The 19,889-nt window shown below is 41.0% G+C and overlaps 1 protein-coding gene across 4 annotated transcripts in view; it reads left to right on the top strand.

Moving 5' to 3' along the window:
* TMEM185A (transmembrane protein 185A) overlaps positions 1 to 19,889 on the top strand; it is a 37,003-nt gene that overhangs the window by 7,955 nt on the left and 9,159 nt on the right. For 3 of the 4 annotated variants that reach the window (XM_040467559.1, XM_040467561.1, XM_040467560.1), the window contains exons 2-3: positions 13,611 to 13,787; positions 16,192 to 16,399. In XM_040467559.1, the coding sequence (XP_040323493.1) occupies positions 13,611 to 13,787; positions 16,192 to 16,399 (385 nt within the window). Of the gene's footprint in view, positions 1 to 13,610; positions 13,788 to 15,374; positions 15,455 to 16,191; positions 16,400 to 19,889 lie in introns of all 4 variants that reach the window. The other variant, XM_040467563.1, reaches the window with a different exon arrangement.

The following is a 19,889-nucleotide window of genomic DNA, read 5'->3' as shown; positions in this document are numbered from 1 at the left end:
CCTACCCCACCCCCAAAGACTTACAGAATTTATTCTGGGTGTTCAGTCTCCTGGGATACAAATAACTGTTTCATACTTTAAAGAATCTTATCCCTTTGTCTGGAATTCCCTGCCCCCACCCTGTTGCCCAACTCCTACCTCCCTTCCCAACTCTCCCAGGGAAACCAATGTTCCATGTACCGGTTTACAATGATATGTAGTTACTTGTTGTAGATCACCTCCCTCTGTTCCCATTAGTCTTTTTAAAAAAAAAATTTTTAATGTTTATTATTTTTGAGAGAGAGAGGGAGACAGAGAGCAAGCACGGAAGGGGCAGAGAGACAGGGAGACACAAAATCAGAAGCAGGCTCTAAGCTCTGAGCTGTCAGCACAGAGCCTGATGCGGGGCTCGAACTCACAGACCGCGAGATCATGACCTGAGCTGTAGTCGGCTACCTAACTGACTGAGCCACCCAGGCGCCCCTGTGCCCATTAGTCTTGAACAACTTCAGAGCAGAGACTTCCTTTCTCATGTTTTTTTCTTTTAAAAAATGTTTTATGTATTTTTGAGAGCATGCAAGCGGGGGAGGGGCAGAGAGAGGGGGCCAGAGGATCCGAAGCAGGCTCTGTGCTGACAGTAGTGAGCCTGATGTGGGGCTCGAACTCACAAACCCTGAGATCATGACTGAGCCAGAGTTGGACACTTAACCAACTGGGCCACCCAGGCACCCCCACTTTCTCATTTTTATACATTCCATACATTGTAGGCACTCAAACAGTTAAATTTTAAATTAGATTCATGGTTTTTGTGTGTCAGTGCCCTGTGATCTTTTTTCTCCCCCTCTGGAAAAATGTGTATGTATGTAAAGAAAGCATTATTTTTGTCCTGCTACTTGATTCTCTGTATAGAACCATGCTATTTTTATCTACTCTTGTGTTCATTTCCATAGTTTCTAGTTTCCTTAGGAATTTTGTCTACTTTATCTGTGATGATTTAACAGTAGCGTGTAGAAGCTGACAGGGAAAATATCTCTGCATATTCTTAAAAGAAAAATTGTCACGTTATTGCCATATTCTATGGCCATGTTGCTAAGTTTTCATTGTTTATGCTTTCATTGTTAGTCATCTTAGTATTTTAATGCTTTATCTTTAAAATCCACCAAATTACTAGTAAACTGCTTCTCTTGCCCCCACCCAGACATGATAAACCTTTGTTATCTCCTTTCCTGTAGTTGGTTTGACTTTTGATACTGGTTGCAAATGTGACTCTTGAATGCAACAGATTTAGGTTTTATTTTTTAATCCACTAAATGAACTTTCTTATTGTAGGTCTATGGTAGGCAGAATAATGATCCCCCCAAATATGCCCACATCCTAATTCTAGGAACCTGGAAATATATTCCATTATATGGCAAAGAGGAATTAATGTCACAGATGGAATTAAGGTTGCCAATCAGCTGACCTGACAATAAGGAGATTATTCTGAATTCTCTGCCTAGGCCCATTATTACAGGTCTTAAATGTGGAAGAGAGAGGCAGAAGAGGAGGTCAGAGTGAGTCAGTGTAAGGAGGACTGGGCTCTCTACTGCTGGCTTTGAAACTGGAGCAAGGGGCCATGAGCCAAGGGGCTGCACAACAGCCTCTAGAAGCTGGTAAGGCGGAGCAACAGTCTCTCCTGGAGCCTCCAGTAAGATCACAGCTCTGGTGGCACCTTGATTTTAGCCCAGTGAGAACCACTTCAGACTTCTGATGTCTGGAACAGTAAAGATAATAAATTTATGCATTTTAAGCCACTAGATTGGTGGTAACTTTGCATGACAATAATAGAAGAGTAATACAAGAACATTTCTTCCTACTTCTATTTTTTCAACCCCAGTATTTGAATTAGGAATTATATTTTTGTATTATTATTTGTCCTCTTGTATGTTTCTTGCTTCTATTTTTCATTTTTCATGTAAGAGACCTAGAACTCTTAATTTCCTTTTAAATTACATCAAAAATTATAAAATAATTACTTTCCCAACATTTTAAACATTTTGGTACTTCTGTTTCCATGATTTGTACTCTTTAATTAAATAAAAAAATCCTCTCCTTTAGAGAAGATCATGAATTTAGCTTAGAGGGTTTACTCTCCCACCACCTCATTTATTTTTTGTTTATAGTTTGAAACTCTAGAAAAATTTTACCTCTACATATTATTTAATTTACCTGTGAATCCTCTGTTTATCATTGTCCTCGCATTTGCTGATGTTTGAATTCACTTATTTTTTTAAAAAATATTCTGTTTTCAAGTCCATTGTTTCTGGTAATGATAGGTATAGCCACAGGTTTGGGTTGACAAATTGGTTCTGGTTTTCTAGATTTTGCACTATCCCCCTGCGCGTTAGAGGGAAAAAGTTGCCTCTGCTGGTTCCTGTCTCTGTGGCGATGACTCCATTTCTGTGAGCTCATGAGTCCCCATCAAGCCCTTTCCTTCTCCAGAGTCTAGTGGTGAAGTCATTCTTGCCTTGGCATCTTTCAGTGGTAGCTCTCTTGTCTTTGTGACAGCTTGAAAAACATCCTTTGGTTTTGAGCATTGATCATAACTAACATGTATTTAGTGCAGTGGTTATCAAACCATTTTCCACAGACACCTTGGCGGGGGCGGGGGGGGTCCTTGAGAACCTTTTAGGGGTCTGTGAGGTCACAACTATTTTCATAACACTAAGATGTTCTTTGCCTCTCTCTGGGTTGACATTTGCACCGATGGTACAAAAGCAGTGGTGGGTAGACTGTTGGAACCTGAGCACAAATCAAGCTGGTGACACGAAACTGTATTAGTCTTTGCAGTCTTCACTGCAGTACGCTTACAGTTCAAACAGCCAGCTTCACGTAAGGATGTCCTTAATAAAGCATACAAAAATACCAGTCTCACTAAATAGTGACCCTTGAGTACACGTCCATTTTAATATTCTGTGTGACAAAATAGGAAGAAGGCAGAAAGGCTGTCTGCTATACAGTGCTTGACTCAAGGAACAGCACTTATGTGCATGGGCTGCAAGCTGCCTTTTTTCACGGAACACCATTTTTACCTGGAAGGACAGCTAACACACAAGACTACGGCTATTTGTATTAGGGCATTTGGCAGATATTTTTCTTGAAAATACAAGTGAACCTGTAACTTGGAAACAGCACTGATAACACAATAAACACAAATCTAATTTAAAATGTACAAAAAACTGTTGGAGTGCCTTCAGCGTTTTCAACAAGGAAAACAACTGATGATATTTTTGCAAATAGTAAAATTTGAGCTTTCAAGGGAAAGTCAGAATTTTTGAAAAGTTTTATCTATCCCCGTGAACTTGACAGCCTCCCAATACTTACATATTTCTTTTTTTAAAATTTTTTAACATTTACTTATTATTGAGAAACAGAGACAGAGCATGAGCATGGGAGGGGCAGAGAGGAGGGGAAACACAGAATCCAAAGCAGGCTCCAGGTTCTGAGCTATCAGCACAGAGCCCAACACAGGGCTCAGACTCACAAAGCGTGAGATCATGACCTGAGCCGAAGTCGGCTGCTTAACTGAGCCACCCAGGCGCCCCAACCAATACCAACATATTTCTGATGAAATGAGTTGTGACAATAACTACTGTGATCTTGCCTTGGTATAGTGAAGTGTGTCAACATTTGAAAGATCCTTATTACTTAGTGAACTACTATTTTTCAATCAGCCTACATGGTATCATGATTTTGCAGGGATAAAACATTCATCCAAAGTGCAAGAGAGACCAATGGATTTTAATGTACAGCCTACAAGAAGTTCACTGACAGGGTTTCAGATTCCATATCACAGTTAGCCTTCAGGAAACTACCACTGTTTGGCTTTTGGCATCCTGTCAAATAATATCCACCATTATCTGAAAGAGCTGTTAAAATATTCTGTTCTTTTCTAACTACAGATCTCTGTGAGGCCAGATTTTCTTCATATGCTTGCGCCAAAACAGCATATTATAATAGAATGAATACAGATGTGGGTATGAAAATCTCGGTGTCCTTTATGATGCCAGACATTTAAAACATTTTCAAAACTGTACAAATTTTGAAAAATAGTGTTTTTGCATTAAAATTATGTTATGTATGTTAATATATGAGTTTATTGTAATTTTAAATGAATTAATAAATATTTCAAAAATAGCCATTTCAAAATCCGATACAGTAAATAACAATAGGTAAACGATAGAAACATTGGGTTCCTCAGTAATTTTTCAGAATGTAAAGGAATTCTGATACAAAAGATTTTGAGAGGGGCACCTGGGTGGCTCGGTTGGTTAAGCAGCTGACTTTGGCTCAGGTAATGATCTCATGGTTCGTGAGTTCAAGCCCTGCATTGCTCTATGCTGACAGCTCAGAGCCTGGAGCCTGCTTCGGATTCTGTGTTACCCCTCTCTCTTTCCCTGCCCGTCCCCCATTTGTCCTCTGTCTCTCTCTGTCTCTCAAAACTGAATAAATGTTAAAATTTTTTTTTAATTAAAAAAAAGATTTTGAGAGCCACGAATGTACTGCTTTACACAAAGCACTTTTTGGATTCATTATCTTGTATTCACAACCACCTTACTGATTTTATAGACAAGAATACTGTGACACAAAAAGGCTGTATACATATTCTAGTTAGCAACCTTTCCAAATCTGATAGTCTTCCCACTGTAGTTTACATTCTTGAAGGTCTGCTTCTGAGCCGAGTTTTATAGGTCCCAATCCTTACAGCCTCCCCCTTTTTTTCCAGTTGAAGTTTCTTATGTTGTTTTTCATAATGCAGGTGCAGTACATGTACCTTGAAAAAAGTCAGGAATCATAAACAAGAATGTAAAGACTATCCTTAATCCTCCCTGCTGGAGATCATTCTTAATTCTCAGTGTGTATCTATCCAGATGCTTTTCCAAGAATGTTGAATTATCAGTATAATGTCGGTAGTAAAAGGACTCTGGGGTCAAATAGCAAATAGATCTTAGTTTGAATCCAGCCCTGTGCATTGTGAGCTGCTTGGACAAGTTATTTAACATCTAAGCCTTTATTCCTCATCTGCAAAATGGGAGTAGTGAAAACTCCTCTTTTGCAGAGTTGCTGTGAGGCTTAAGTGAGACAATGCATGAAAAGCAGCATAGTATTGACGTGTCACAAGCGTCCAGTAAATGTCAGCTATTGATGTTGCTGTGCATGCCCAGATAGATTGATAGATATACCGGCTTTATTGAAATATATTTTACATGCAGTAAAATTTACCCTTTTTTAGTGCACAGTCCTGTGCATTTTAATCCATGTATTTGTGGATATGTGGATAACCCAAAGATACAGAACAGGTCCATCACTGCAAAAAATTCCCTCATGTCCCTTTATAGTCAGATTTCCCCGCCAACACAGCCACTGGCAACCACACTGATATATTTTCTGTATCTATACTTTTGCCTTTTCCAGAACATCAACTAAATGGAGTCGTGCGGTATGTTGTGTTTTCAGTTTGAGTTGTTTTACTCAACAGAGTGCACTTGAGGCATGCATCCTTGCTTCGTTCCCTTTTACTGCTGATTAGTAAGTACTCCAGTGAACAGATATACGACAGTTGGTTTAACCATTCACCAGCTGATGGACATTTGGGTTGGTGCCAGTGGCTATTATAAATAAAGCTGCTTTGAGAATTCGAATACAAGTTTTTGTGTGTACATATGCTTTTCATTTTCTTGAGTAAATAGCTAGGCATGGGATTGCAAGGCCATAGAGTAAGTGTGTACTTAACTTTATAAGAAACTGCTCAAGTGTTTTCTAAAGTGGCTGTGCTGTTTCGCATTCCCACCAGCAATATTTGAGGGTCTCAGTTGTTCTACATCCTTAGCAACAGTTGTCAAAGTTGATCATCTTAATTTTAGCCATGGTGGGGAGTGTGTTGTTTTACCTTGTTGTATTGCATTGATATTGTATTTCTTTAGTGCCTGAAAATATTGAATATCTTTTCATGTGCTTATTTGCCTTTTGTATAACTTCTCTGATGGAGTGTCCTTATTATTTTTTTTTTTTTGCCGATTTTAATCAGATTGTTTTCTCATTTTATAGTTGTAAAAGTTCTTTATATGTACTGGATTCAGGTACTTTGTCAGATACATGTTTTCAGAATGTGTTCTCCCAGTTTGTGGCTTGGGTTTTCATTTTTTTAATTGACTTAAATTTTTTTTATTGTTTATTTTAATTTTGAGAGAGACAGAGCACACAGGGGAGGGGCAAAGAGAGAGGGAGACACAGAATCCAAAGCAGGCTCCAGGCTCTAGGCTGTCAGCACAGAGCCTGACACGGGGCTCAAACTCACAGACCATGAGATCATGACCTGAGCCGAAGTTGGGCACTTAACTGTCTGAGCCACACAAGCACCGCTTTAATTGTCTCTTTTGGAGATTAAAAGTTTTTAATTTGGAATAAGTCCAGTTTTGTATTCCATCTAAGAAATCTTTTCCTAACTCTAGGTGACAAGTAGTTTTTCCTTCTGTGTTTTCTAGATGTTTTATAGTTTTGGCTATAACATGGAGGTCTGATCCATTTCACATAATGCTTGTATATGCTGTGAGGGTAAGAGTCTAGGTGCATTTTCTTCATCTTTCCAGTTGTTTCAGCACCATTTGTTGGAACACAGTCCTCACTCCATTGAATTGCCTTGGCAGCTTTGTCAAAAATTAACTGACCATATATGTATGAGTCTGTTTTTGTATTCTTTTCTGTTCTCTGTGTCTCTCCTGATGCTAATACCACATTGTCTTGATTATTGTAGTTTTACAATAAGCCTTAAAAGCATGTAGTATACGTTCTCCAACTTTATTCTTTCTCACCATTGTTTTCCCCTTTATGAGTCCTTTCGTTTTCATATAACTTTTAGAATCAGTGTATCAGTTTCTACAGAGGGATTTTCATTGAAATTGTATTGAATCTGTAGAATAATTTGGTGAGCATGGTAGGCTAAATAATGATTGCCAAAGATAACCACTTTCCTAATCCATGGAACCTGTGAATATTACCTTCTAAGGCAAAAAGGTGAATATTAGCTTATGTCCCAAAAGATGTGACTCGGTTAAAGATCTTGAGATGGGGAGAGTATCCTGGATTATCTAGGTGGATCCTAAATGCAATCATGGGTTTCCATGAAAGCAATGTGATGTGAGCAGAGAAAAAGATTTGAAGACGCTGCACTGCTGGTTTTAATGCTGGAGGAAGGGGCCTAAGGAGTGAAAGGAATACAGTTATAGAAACGGGGAAAGGCAAGAAATGGATTCTCCCCTAGTCTCCAGAGGGAGCGGGCCCTGTGACACCTTAGTTTTAACCTAGCGAAACCCATTTTGGACCTCTGGCCTCCATCCACAACTATAAAAGAATAAATGTGTGTTGTTTTAAGCCACCGAGTTGGTGGTAATTTGCTATAGCAACCATAGGAAATTAATACACAGTGTGTGCAAACTTTAACAATATCGAATTTTCTAATCTATAAGCATGGGATCTCTCTCCATTTACTTAGATCGTTTTTTTGAAATAAAATTTATTGTCAAATTGGTTTCCATACAACACCCAATGCTCATCCCAACAGGTGCCCTCCTCCCTGCCCATCACCTACTTTTCTCTCTCCCTCACCCCCTATCAACCCTCAGTTTGTTCTCAGTCCTTGAGTCTCTTGTGGTTTGCCTCCCTCCCTCTCTGTAACTTTTTTTTCCCCCTTCCCCTCCCCCGTGGTCTTCTGTTAAGTTTCTCAAGATGCACATATGAGTGAAAGCATATGGTATCTTTAATTTTTCTTGGTAGTGTTTGGTAGGTTTCAGCATACAAGTGTTGCACATATTTTGTTACATTTATTTCAGTATTTCATATTTTGATGATGTTTGTAAATGGCAGTTTTTTTCATGAACGTTTAATTTTAGAATAGTTTTAGATTTATAGGAAAGTTGTAAATGATAGGTTTAAAAAACATCTCAGGGTCCACTTTTTAATTGCTGGCAAACAGAAATGCAGTAATATTTTTTTGTACAAATTGCCTTGTATCCTGCAACCTTGATAAATTCACTTATTTGATTTGGAAGTGTTTTGTTTTGTTTTTTATTTTGTTTTGTTTTTGGTAGATTAGCTAGGATTTTCAACATAGATAATCATGTTGTCTGCAAATATTAGATGTACTCCTTCCTTTCAACTATTTACCCCTTTTATTTCTCTTTCTTGAATTATGGTTATGGCAAGGACCTCCAGTACAAGGTTGAATAGATGTACTTGCCTTGTTTCTAATCTTAGGGGAAGTATTTAGTCTTGTAGCATTAAACATTATTTTCATAGATATCCTTCTCTTCCTAATTTATGTCAAATTCTTTTTCTGATGGGGGGTGGGAGGGAGGAGAGGGTGGGTGATGGGTATTGAGGAGGGCACCTTTTGGGATGAGCACTGGGTGTTGTATGGAAACCAATTTGACAATAAATTTCATATATAAATAAAAAAAATTCTTTTTCTGAAACTATTGAGATAATCATATGTTTTTTCTTTTTCATTCTATTAATGCAATGAATTACATTAATTGGTTTCAAATGTTAAGCCAAGCTTACAATCTTGACTAAACCACACTTAGTCATACTGTAATATCCTTTTTATATAGTGCTGGATTCAATTTGATAAATTTTTAAGGATTTTGCATCTATGTTCATGAAGGATATTGGTTTATAGTTTTCTTTTTTGGTCAGGTTTTGGTATCAGGGTAATGCTAGCCTCATAAAATAAATTTGGAAATATCCCCCTCCTATCTTTCTCTGTAAGAATTTGCAAAAAATTGGTACTATTTATTCTTTATGTATTTGATAGATTTTTTTTCAGAGCCTAACATTTTCTTTGTGAGAAGGATTTTTTTTCCAATATATGAAGTTTATTGTCAAATTGGTTTCCATACAACACCCAGTGCTCATCCCAAAATGTGCCCTCCTCAATACCCATCACCCACCCTCCCCTCCCTCCCACCCCCCATCAACCCTCAGTTTGTTCTCAGCTCTTAAGAGTCTCTTATGCTTTGGCTTTCTTCCACTCTAACCTCTTTTATTTTTTTTTCCTTCCCCTCCCCCATGGGTTTCTGTTAAGTTTTTCAGGATCCACATAAGAGTGAAACCATATGGTATCTGTCTTTCTCTGTATGGCTTATTTCACTTAGCATAACACTCTCCAGTTCCATCCATGTTGCTACAAAGGGCCATATTTCATTCTTATGTGAGAAGGATTTTAACTACAGTTTTAGTTTATTCAATAGATACAGACGTGATATTTCATCTGGTGTGAACTTTGATAATGTCTCAAGAAATTTACTTGCATAAAGATGTTCATAATATCCCCTTCTAATCCCTGTAATGTTTGTAGGATTTGTAGTAATGTCCCTGCTTTCATTTCTGATATTGGTGATTTTGCCCACTATTTTTTTCTGATCACTCTGACTATAGGTTTACTCTTTTTCTTGATCTTTTCAAGGAACCAGGATTTAGTTTCATTGATTTTTCTGCACTTATATTTATCATTTCCTTCCTTCTGCTTACTTTTTAAAGTTTCCTTCTCTTCCTAGTTTCTTAAGGTGCACCTTAGAACGTTGATTTTATGTTTTTTCTAACGAAAGCATTTGATGCTATAAATTGCCCTTAAGTACTGCTTTAGCCGTATCTCACAGATTTTAGTAAGTTGTGTTTCCACTTTTCATTTATTCTGGAATTTTCAAATTCTCCTTGTGGTTTTTTACTTTACTTATGGATTATTTAGAACCATGTTGTTTAATTTGCAAGCATTTTGAGAATTTTCAAGGTATCTTTCTGTTGTTGATTTTTGGTTTAATTTCATTGTGTATAGAGACTTTTTTTTTAAATTTTTTAAGTTTATTTATTTTGAGAGAGAGAGAGAGAGAGAGAGAGAGAGAGCGCGCGCGCGAGCAGGGGAAGGGCGCGGAGAGAGAGAGAGAGAGAATCCCAAGCAGGCTCCATGCTGTCAGCACAGAACCCGATTCAGGGCTCAAACTCATGAACCGTGAGATCATAACCTGAGCTGAAACCAAGTGTTGGACGCTTAACCAACCGAGCCACCCACCCAGGCGCCCCTAGAGATTTACTTTGTATGATTTTGATTCTTTTAAATTTCTTGAGTCTTGTTTTATGACCCAGATTTCAGCCTGTCTTGGTGAATATTCCATGTGCATTTGAAAGGAATTTCTGTTCTGCTGTTATGGGAGGAATGCTTTATCAGTATCAATTAGGTCATGTTTGTTAATAGCATTATTGCACTCTTGTGTAACCTTAGTAATTTCTATGTGTTCTATCAGTTGTTTAGAGAGAAATGTTAATTTCCAATAATAATTGTGGATTTTTCTATTTTTATTTTCTGCATGCATTTTGAAGCATTATTAGGTACATAAATATTTACAGTTGTTAGATCCTCTGACAAATTGACCTCTTTGTTGTTATTAACTGCCCCTATTTGTCGCTGGTAATATTCCTTGTTCAAAAATATACCTTGTCTTATATTGTGGTAGGCAAAGTGGCTCCCCAAAGATATCCAGGCCCTAAACCATGGAACCTGGGACTGTTATGTTACATGGTAAGGGAGACTTTGCAGAAGTATCTAAGGTGACAGTATTAGTTTCTGTTGTTTCCATGACAAATTGCCACAGGTTTAGTGTCTCAAAACCACACAGAACTCATTATCTTATATTTCTGTGGGTCAGAAGTACAGGTACAGCAGGGCTAAGTTGGATTTTCTGCTTAGAGTCTCACAAGGCCAAAATCAAGGTGTTGGCAGGGCCACATTCCTTTCTAGGGCTCTGGGGATTAATCTGCTTCCAGACTCATTTGGGTTGTTGTCAGAATTTAGTTCCTTGCAGTTGTAGGGCTGAAGACTCCAATGTTCTTTTTTTTTTTTTTTTATGAATTCAACAGCACTTTACTTATTTTATTTTTATTTTATTTTATTTTTTATCATGTTTTTTTAATATGAAATTTATTGTCAAATTGGTTTCCATACAACACCCAGTGCTCATCCCAACATCAATAGCCAAATTATGGAAAGAGCCTAAATGTCCATCAACTGATGAATGGATAAAGAAATTGTGGTTTATATACACAATGGAATACTACGTGGCAATGAGAAAGAATGAAATATGGCCTTTTGTAGCAATGTGGATGGAACTGGAGAGGGTTATGCTAAGTGAAATAAGTCATACAGAGAGAGACAGATACCATATGTTTTCACTCTTATGTGGATCCTGAGAAACTTAACAGAAGACTCCAGTGTTCTTGCTGGCTGTCAGCAGGGGTCATTTTCAACTTCTAGAATCTGCCTGCATTCCTTGGCTCATGGCTCCCTTCCTCCATCTTCAAAGCCAGCAAAGACAGGTCGAGTCCTTCTCATGTTTAGAATCATTCTGACTTCCCCTTCGGCCTCATCTCTCCTCTTCTGCTGTCTCTCTCTGAATCACTCTTATGCCTCCTTTTCTGCTTTTAAGGATTCATATAATCACATTGGGCTCACCTGGATAATCCCCAATATTTTAAGGTCACCTGATTAATAATTCCATCTACAAAGTCCTTTCATGGCAGTACCTAGATTAGTATTTGATTGAATAAACAGAGGACAGGAATCTTGGGGGGCATGTTTATAATTCTGCCTACCAAAGTTATGGACTTGATGACAGGAATAGTATCCTGATTATCCAGGTGGACCCACTCTAATCACATGAGCTCTTAAGCAAAGAACCTTCTATGGAAGCAGGAGCAATATGGCAGAAGGGGAAGTCAGAAGAATTCTAAGCATGAGAAAGATTCACTGTGCTGTTGCTGGCTTTGAGTTTTAAAGGCTTATGTGCCAGGATCAGAGAGAGACATCTAGGATCTTAAGGGCAGCCCCATGCTGGCAGTCAGTGAAGAAACTGGGATCTCAGTCCTACAACCACAAGAAAGCAAATTGCCAGCCACCTGAATGATCTTGGAAGCGATTCTTCCCAGAATCCCTTGATAAGAGTCCAGCCAACCGACATGTTGACTTCAGCCTTATGAACATCTGAGCAGTGAAACCAACCAAGCCTGTCTGGACTTCTGACATACACAACTGTGAGATAATAAACTTGTATTGTTTTAACCTGCTAAGTTTGTGATAATGTGTTATAGCAACAATAGAAGATGAAAACAGATATTACTATACCACTGCAGCTTTCTTTTGGTCAGTATTTGCTTGGTATAAGTTTTCTCTGTCCTTTTAGTTTTAATCTGTGATTTTATCGATTCATGACATAGGTTTCTTATAGATAGCATATAGTTGTCCTGCTTTTTAATCCAATGTGACCATCTTTACCTTTTAACTGGTAGACCATTTACACTTACTGTGATTGTCAGTAGGGTTGGGTTTTAACTACCTCTTGCTGAACCCTGGGAACTGCCTCTAGGCAGTAAGCTGGAGCATTAATAAAGTTTATTTTCTTCCTTCCTCCCTCCCTCCCTCCCTCCCTCCCTCCCTCCCTCCCTGTCATCACAGTCCTTTGTTGTCCATTGTCCAGTATCTGATAACTGTTGTTTCATATATTTTGTCCAGTCTGTTGTTTAAGGTTGGAAGAAAAACCCCATTCCTCCTACTTCATTAAAGCTGGAAATAGAAGACCTCAACAATGTAATTTCTAACTATTTTAAGGACATTATCTTCAGGAAATCCCTTTTATGGGAAATGTGTGTGTGTGTGTGAGAGAGAGAGAGAGAGAGAGCGCGCACGTGAGTGAGTGCGAGAGAGAAATCTATTCAGTCACAAATTATAATACATGTACTAAAATGTTACTGTATCTGAACATTGAAGATTAAAAATGTCATGCCTTTTTAAAAATAGAATCAAATAATTAGTGACAAAACTTGACCATATCGTAAACATGTCAACCTTTTTCAGTCTCCATGTCTTGGTACGTCTAGTTCTTTCTGCTTGGAATGCTTCCTCATTTCACAATATTTCTTGCCTGGCAGCTTTCCATATATCTTCTGAAGTTTCTCTCCTTCTTAGTACCCGCAGACAGAATCCATATTTCTTCTTCTGGGTTTCCATCACTGTCTACCCTAGCACCATTCCAGCACATATCATGTTGTATTATAATTGTGTGTTTCTTTTAAGAAAAATTTTAATGCTTTTATTTATTTTTGAGAGAGAGAAAGAGACAGAGCACCAGCAGGGTAGGGGCAGAGAGAGAGAGAGGGAGACACAAAATCCGAAGCAGGCTCCAGGCTCTGAGCTGTCAGCACAGAGCCCGACGCGGGGCTCGAACCCACGAACCGTGAGATCATGACCTTAGCCAAAGTCAGATGCTTAACCGTCTGAGCCACCCAGGCACCCCATACAGTGACATGTTTCTGTGTGGACTCTCTCCTACCAGCAAGCCCTAGAAAGCAGGGAACTTATTTTAGTCTTCTTTATGTGTCCCTTATCCCCTAACACACAGTGTATGTCTACTGCATAGAACCTTTCAATAAACGATTGTTGAATTAGTGACTCTTTACACATGCTCAAAAATACTGTTCTTACTCTCCCTTTCAGTATCACATATTTGTAAAGTGAGTCCTCTTTAATCATTTTACTTTTCTCCTAGTAAATTCCTCATCTATGCCTGTCTCCTGCTGTTCTCTGTGCTGCTGGCCCTTCGTCTGGATGGCATCATTCAGTGGAGTTACTGGGCTGTTTTTGCTCCAATATGGCTGTGGAAGTTGATGGTCATTGTTGGAGCCTCAGTTGGAACTGGAGTCTGGGCACGAAATCCCCAATATCGGTAATACTGCTTTATAAAACTGATTGGTCTCTTCCCTGAGGGAGCAAGATCTTGTTTTTCACTTTTAATTAAATAAGCACTATTTTTTTCTACCTATCTGGGGTTTTATAAGAACCATAATATAGGCAAACTTGGTTTTAGCCTAAGTACTTTTCTAAATTAGTTGTTGGATATGCATTTTTTACATATAAGCAGTGTTTTTTGGGGTGCTTAAGGTCCTAGCTGGCCCACAATAGGCAATGTAAACTAAAATGCATCCAAAATATCGAACTGTTACACCATGCTAAACTAGGAAGTATAAGACTATCATGTTTGCAAGAGCAGTTCTACAAAACAAAGTCCTGGCTTTGGTCACCAGGGATCTATCAGTCTCCAATTCAGTCCCAGAGCTGGGGTTCGCCTTGTCCCAATCCTCTGGTCCTGGGGTTTTAGGGCTGTTAGTGGTGTGGGTGAGGTGGTTTGGCTGGGAAACAGTGAGTCCCTGAGACAGGGAAAGTTGAGGCCCAGATGCCATGAAGGAGAGCAGAGCATTTGGGAGCCAGGAAGAGGAGTCACCTTTACCCTCAACTCCCCTGAGCCTTTCTTGGCTGCCTCAGCTAGTCCAGGTTCCTGGAGTCAGCTCCCTCTGCTGTGCAGCCTAGGTTGCTGGGGCCTGGAGAGTCTCTTCTCCCTCACAGAGACCGGCACTTCAGAAAGGAAAAAGGGGGACTGGGGGGTGGGGCTGTTCTCAGCCTTCGCCAGGCAGAGGGGGAGGGCAGGAGTGCCCAACGGACAGGCAGGGCACATTCAGCTGCTCGTGAGAAAAGTGCAGGAGGTGTTTCAGTCTTGATCAACTTTAAAAATAAGATTTAGCCCATTAGCACATATGCATCTAAGAACTTTATTTTTTTTTTTTTCAGCGTTTATTTATTTTGGGGACAGAGAGAGACAGAGCATGAACGGGGGAGGGGCAGAGAGAGAGGGAGACACAGAATCGGAAACAGGCTCCAGGCTCTGAGCCATCAGCCCAGAGCCCGACGTGGGGCTCGAACTCACGGACCGCGAGATCGTGACCTGGCTGAAGTCGGACGCTTAACCGACTACGCCACCCAGGCGCCCCAAGAACTTTAAAACAGTCCTACAAAGAGCCTTGGCAGATGGGAGACATTTGTGTGCAGTTGTTTTAAAGTCCTTAGACTTCCTTTATTTTTGAAGATTACCTGTGCAGCTGGCAAATCTTTTCTTTTTTATGAGATATTTTCAGATGTCTAATGTTTACGACTCAAAGATTGAAAAGTTAAATAACTAAACATTTTAGATTCCACTGATTGATATTTAGAAGCTATTTGAGCTTTGCCCTAGTGGTTTAATTTACGATGTTTATTTTTTTTATTTTTTATTTATTTTTTATATTAAATATAACTTATTGTCAAATTGGTTTCCATAGAACACCCAGGGCTCATCCCAACAGGTGGTTTAGAGCAAGGAAAGGAATTATATGCGTGTGGTTGAGTGTCGTGAATGTTGGGGCATGGTCATTCTGGTGTTAACATTATCCAGTGGAAAGTTCTTGGTTCCCATAGAAGTAACCACTGGCTTCCTTTCCAGGTATATTTTCACCAAGAAGATACATCATAAATGTTTACCTGTATTTTGAATGAAATGTTCTCGGCTTTGCAGATGCTTTTGTAAGCATTTTCTTGATTAGCAGCCTTATTCTTTTTCAGTTTTCAATCAGAGCATTTCCTCCATGGTACGTAAACAGCTAGGTAAACTGATTTTGTTTAAAAACAGTTTTCACTGTTCTTATTTCTCTTTCATCTGCAGGTGTTAATTCATCCCAGTGGAAGAGAAAGGAAAACAAAAAGGCATTCATAATTTTATTTGCATTTTAAAATAGCACCTAACAATAATTGCTATATTTTCTTGAACTATCACCCACGCTGATTCATAAAGCTAGTTATTTTTATTGTGTTGCATGAAATGTGATTTACATGGTTTTTAATTCATTGAGGAATGAGGATCATGAGATTTAGGGGATAGTTGTCAGTTGTTAGTGGTAGAAGAAATCCGCTTGAATAATCTTGGAAGCAGCTGAATTCAAAGTTGTGAATAAAACCATTTGTGTACATGGTCAGAGAAATAACTGACCATTACTTCTGAGAACATCCTTACCCAGTTAAAACTTTGGTTTGCCTGCAGTGTTCATTTCTTGCCATGTAGTAGTTCTTTGGTGTTTGGAGATTACATATTAAAGATGAAGTTTAAGTTAGTTTTCTACCTAACTTCCTTCGCTTTTTGTCAGACTTATCACTACAGTTCATGGTATCAACATAAGTTGGTATTTGGCCTGGACTGCTTGCTTGGTTTGAAGATTCTGAACTGAGACTATTTTTCTTCTTCTTCTTCTTGTGTCCCTTTTTAGAGCAGAAGGAGAAACATGTGTGGAGTTTAAAGCCATGCTAATTGCAGTGGGCATCCACTTGCTCCTGTTGATGTTCGAAGTTCTGGTCTGTGACAGGATTGAAAGAGGAAGCCATTTTTGGCTTCTGGTCTTCATGCCTCTGTTCTTTGTTTCCCCGGTGTCTGTGGCAGCTTGTGTTTGGGGCTTTCGACACGACCGGTCCCTGGAGGTAAGATTTCGTTTATTTGAGAATGTTTTAAACAGGAAATCTGGTCACTTACTGTAATTAAGATCTCTTGCCCTTTGTTAGGAAGAGATGAGTCATTAACTCCAGGTGATGATATGTAAGGAAGCAAAAGGACGATGGAAATAATCATGGTTCTGTTTCTTGGCTTAGAGCGCTGGCTCTTCACCCAGGCCATCAGGCTTCATCCAGAGTCACAGCTCGCCCTAGCCACCCGTGGTAGTCAGGCTTCTCCTGAGAAACAGAACCAATAAGAGAAGTGGGGAAGGGGAGAAGGAAGGGAGCAAAGGAGGGAGACAGAGATAGAGAGACAGACAGAGAGAGAGATCAGTTGTAAGGAGCTGGCTCATGTGTTGGGCACTGGCGAGCCTGGTGTTCAGAGGTTGTGCCGATAGGCTGAATATGCAGGCTGCCTTGGTGCTACGGCCTTGAGGCAGCATTTCTTCCTCTCCAGGGAGCCTCAGGCCTTCTACCTAATTGGCAAAAGCCACCCACAGTATCGAGGACCACCTTCTTTACTGAAAGGCAATACTTTTCACAGCCATACCTAGACTCGTGCTTGATTAAATAACCGGGTGCCATGTAGCCCAGCCAAACAGACACATAAAACTAACCACCTTGCCACCTCAGACCCCATGATCTAGCACTTCATCTGCTCTCTAGTTAGCTTCAAGCCCTGTTTTTGCCTAGACACAGAGGATACACAGATCAATTAAAAAAGTAATAGTAGAAAAACTAATACTAGTATCAAAAATGATGGCATCTCACATTTGTTGAGCACTTACTGTGTGCTGGGCACTGGGCTAGTCCCTTCCCATGTGGTAGTATCTTCTTAAAGATTCACAACAACCCTGCGAAGTAGATGCAGTCACCACCCCTGTCTTCCAGAGAGAGGAAGGAATGTGTTCCTGGCTGTTGGTTAAGGGGCAGGGCTGGGGCCAGGATCCCATGTCAGTCGGCCTGACTCCAGAGCCCGCACCGAACCACACGGAGGCTGAAGGCCCAGAGCCCTATACAGATGAGTGGAGGGGAGAACGAGATGGCTAGGGATGCTCTGTTTTGAGCTGGCTGAGTAAAAAGTAGAGGAAGGGGGGTGGCACTTGAGCTGGAAGGCTCAGGGTATGTGAACTTGAGAAGGCACCCACAGAGAGGGAGGGGGAGAGAATAAGACCCTGAGGGACCCCATGGGCACAGGACCCTGAGCACTAGGAAGGGCTTGGTCTGGAACAGGGAGGGCATTCCCCATCCTGGCACTGGGGACAAGGGCACGGGGCAGTGTGGCTGGTAGGCTGGAGCGGCCGCGGGATCTGAGGACCCACTTTCCCCTCCCTGCAGTCCCCCCAGCCTTCACTAACCCGGCTGCTTCGCCGCACGGCCCCCTGGCTGCTTGCCAGGGTATGAAGACTTCATGAGGGAGTGCAGTTAGGAAAAAGACTCCTTGGGGGACAGTAATGGGAGCAAGGCTGGGAAACACCGAGACCCTCCTTGCCCCCTGTGCAGCCTACCACCCGTCTGCCTCTGCGTGGCACTCCTTCCCAGGGGGAAGGAGACCTGCTCCCCTGCTGGTTCCTCTGAGCGTTTGCTCCTGAGTTCACAGAAAGGCTCCCTGCCTCAGTGCTGTTCTGACCGCTGTTCTGACCCCGTGCTCCCTGTTCAGCCCTACACTCCCCAGAAACTGGCCAGATCCAGTGGTCTCTCTCAGTCCATCTTTTCTGTAGCTCCTGACACTCCTGAGCTTTTGACTAGTCTGGTCACCTCTGCTTTGGCTCTATCGCCGCTTCTTAGGGTTCTAGGCTTGGGGGCACTTTCTGTCCTCACCTTGCCTACTCCCTCGGAATTATCTTGATCTTATTTATACTTCCTGTCTCCACTGCCACTTAGGTTCTGTCACTCCCTAAATTCACACTGCAAAACTCCGATCTCTCCACCAGCTCCAGGCTCCTCATGCAACCCCACCTGAATCTGCACTCCCTGTGCCGGTTAAAGGCACCACTTCCACCCAGTCACCCTTACCATTTTACTTTATGCCTCTCTTGCTCTGCATGTTTTCTCTATTACCTGGGCAGATGAAGCAAAACCAAGCTTTAAAAATCATTTGCGAAAGTTCACATTACACAGAATCACTGAGAGCACGCGTTCTAGATATTCTGCATGTGGCTCGACATTTCTCAGGGAGCGAGGGACATGAGCTATTGGCCTTTTGGACGGGAAATGTTGTGTTGAACAGGACTGACTTCTGCATTGCAGGATGCTTATGCCTGACCTCTGGCCACGAAATGGTAGCGGAGGGGCTCCCCATGACAGGTCTTTGTGATGGCTGGTGGTACTGCTGCGCATTTCCTAGCTTTTTCCTGGGGCAGCAGCAGTGTCACCCAGGTTGAAAAGCACTGGGAGAGTTACCTAAATATAGTTGGATAGGGACTGAGGAGGAGGTTTAAGATGACTAAAATTTTGGAACTTTGTTTCTTAGAAAGTAAAAGTATATACAAGGACCAGGACTACATTGGGCACGAAACCATATTTTCCTAATGTGGAGCTACAAGATGCAAGTCGTTCATGCAGTCACACTCTCGGCCTTCCTGCCTGCAAGAAGAAACAGCATCCTGGCAGTTGAGCTCCCTCCCTCTTGCTTCTCATCTCCCGGGAGCAAGAGTACCTACCTGCATTTGCTAGAGGGTGACCGGGGATAGGCTTACACAGAGATACGGATGAAGAGCAGGGTTTGCCAGGCTGCCTATGCAGGTGGGGCACGGGATGGTGTTTTCCGGGCAGAAGGAATAACACACAAAGGCACAGAGGCAGGAGAAAATCTGTCCTCATGCTGAGCGAACTATGGTGACTCCAGTATGACTGGAGCACAGTTTGGCGAGTTGCGAGGCTTCTAGAGGTAGATGTTGATGACAGCTGCACAACAGTATGGGTGTATGTAATGCCACCAAGTTATGCAACTAGAGATGGTTAAGACGGTAAGTTTTCCAGTATGTGCATTTTACCATGGTAAAAAAAGAGAAAAAAAAAGGTTGCCTAGAACACGAAGTGGAAAGGAGACAGTAGCGGGAGTTGGGGAAAGGAAGGCCATAGAGAAGAGCTGAGTAGGGGCCAGATCCTCAGTCCTCAGAGCGTGCACTGAGCCGTCCCAGGGCGCCATAGTGAACTCACAGGGCACCGTGGGATATTGGACATTTTTGAGGGAGAAGCAATGACAGCAACCGGCCTTGGGGACATGATATGAACTACTACCTCCAAGTAGTTTACCATTTTATTTTTTGGTCACACTACATTGGTTTTGATGATACCGTATAAGAAGCAAGGTTGTTGCCAGTTGCCATGATGCAAAGGTAGTCCTGTGCAAAAATCTACCTGGAGAACAGGTAATGAGGGTGGCACTGTCTTAAGAAATGATGCAGTACCCAATAAGCACACACATCCTCTTAGGGAACAGTTGTGGTTCTTTAAGAAGGAGATAAAAATCATA

This window comes from Herpailurus yagouaroundi, unplaced genomic scaffold (genome assembly GCF_014898765.1).
Source record: "Herpailurus yagouaroundi ecotype Mexico unplaced genomic scaffold, PumYag 67503, whole genome shotgun sequence".
Taxonomy (NCBI): Eukaryota; Metazoa; Chordata; class Mammalia; order Carnivora; family Felidae; genus Herpailurus; species Herpailurus yagouaroundi.
The sequence above is the reverse complement of the archived record's forward strand: the minus strand, read 5'-3'. Positions and strand labels throughout refer to the sequence as shown.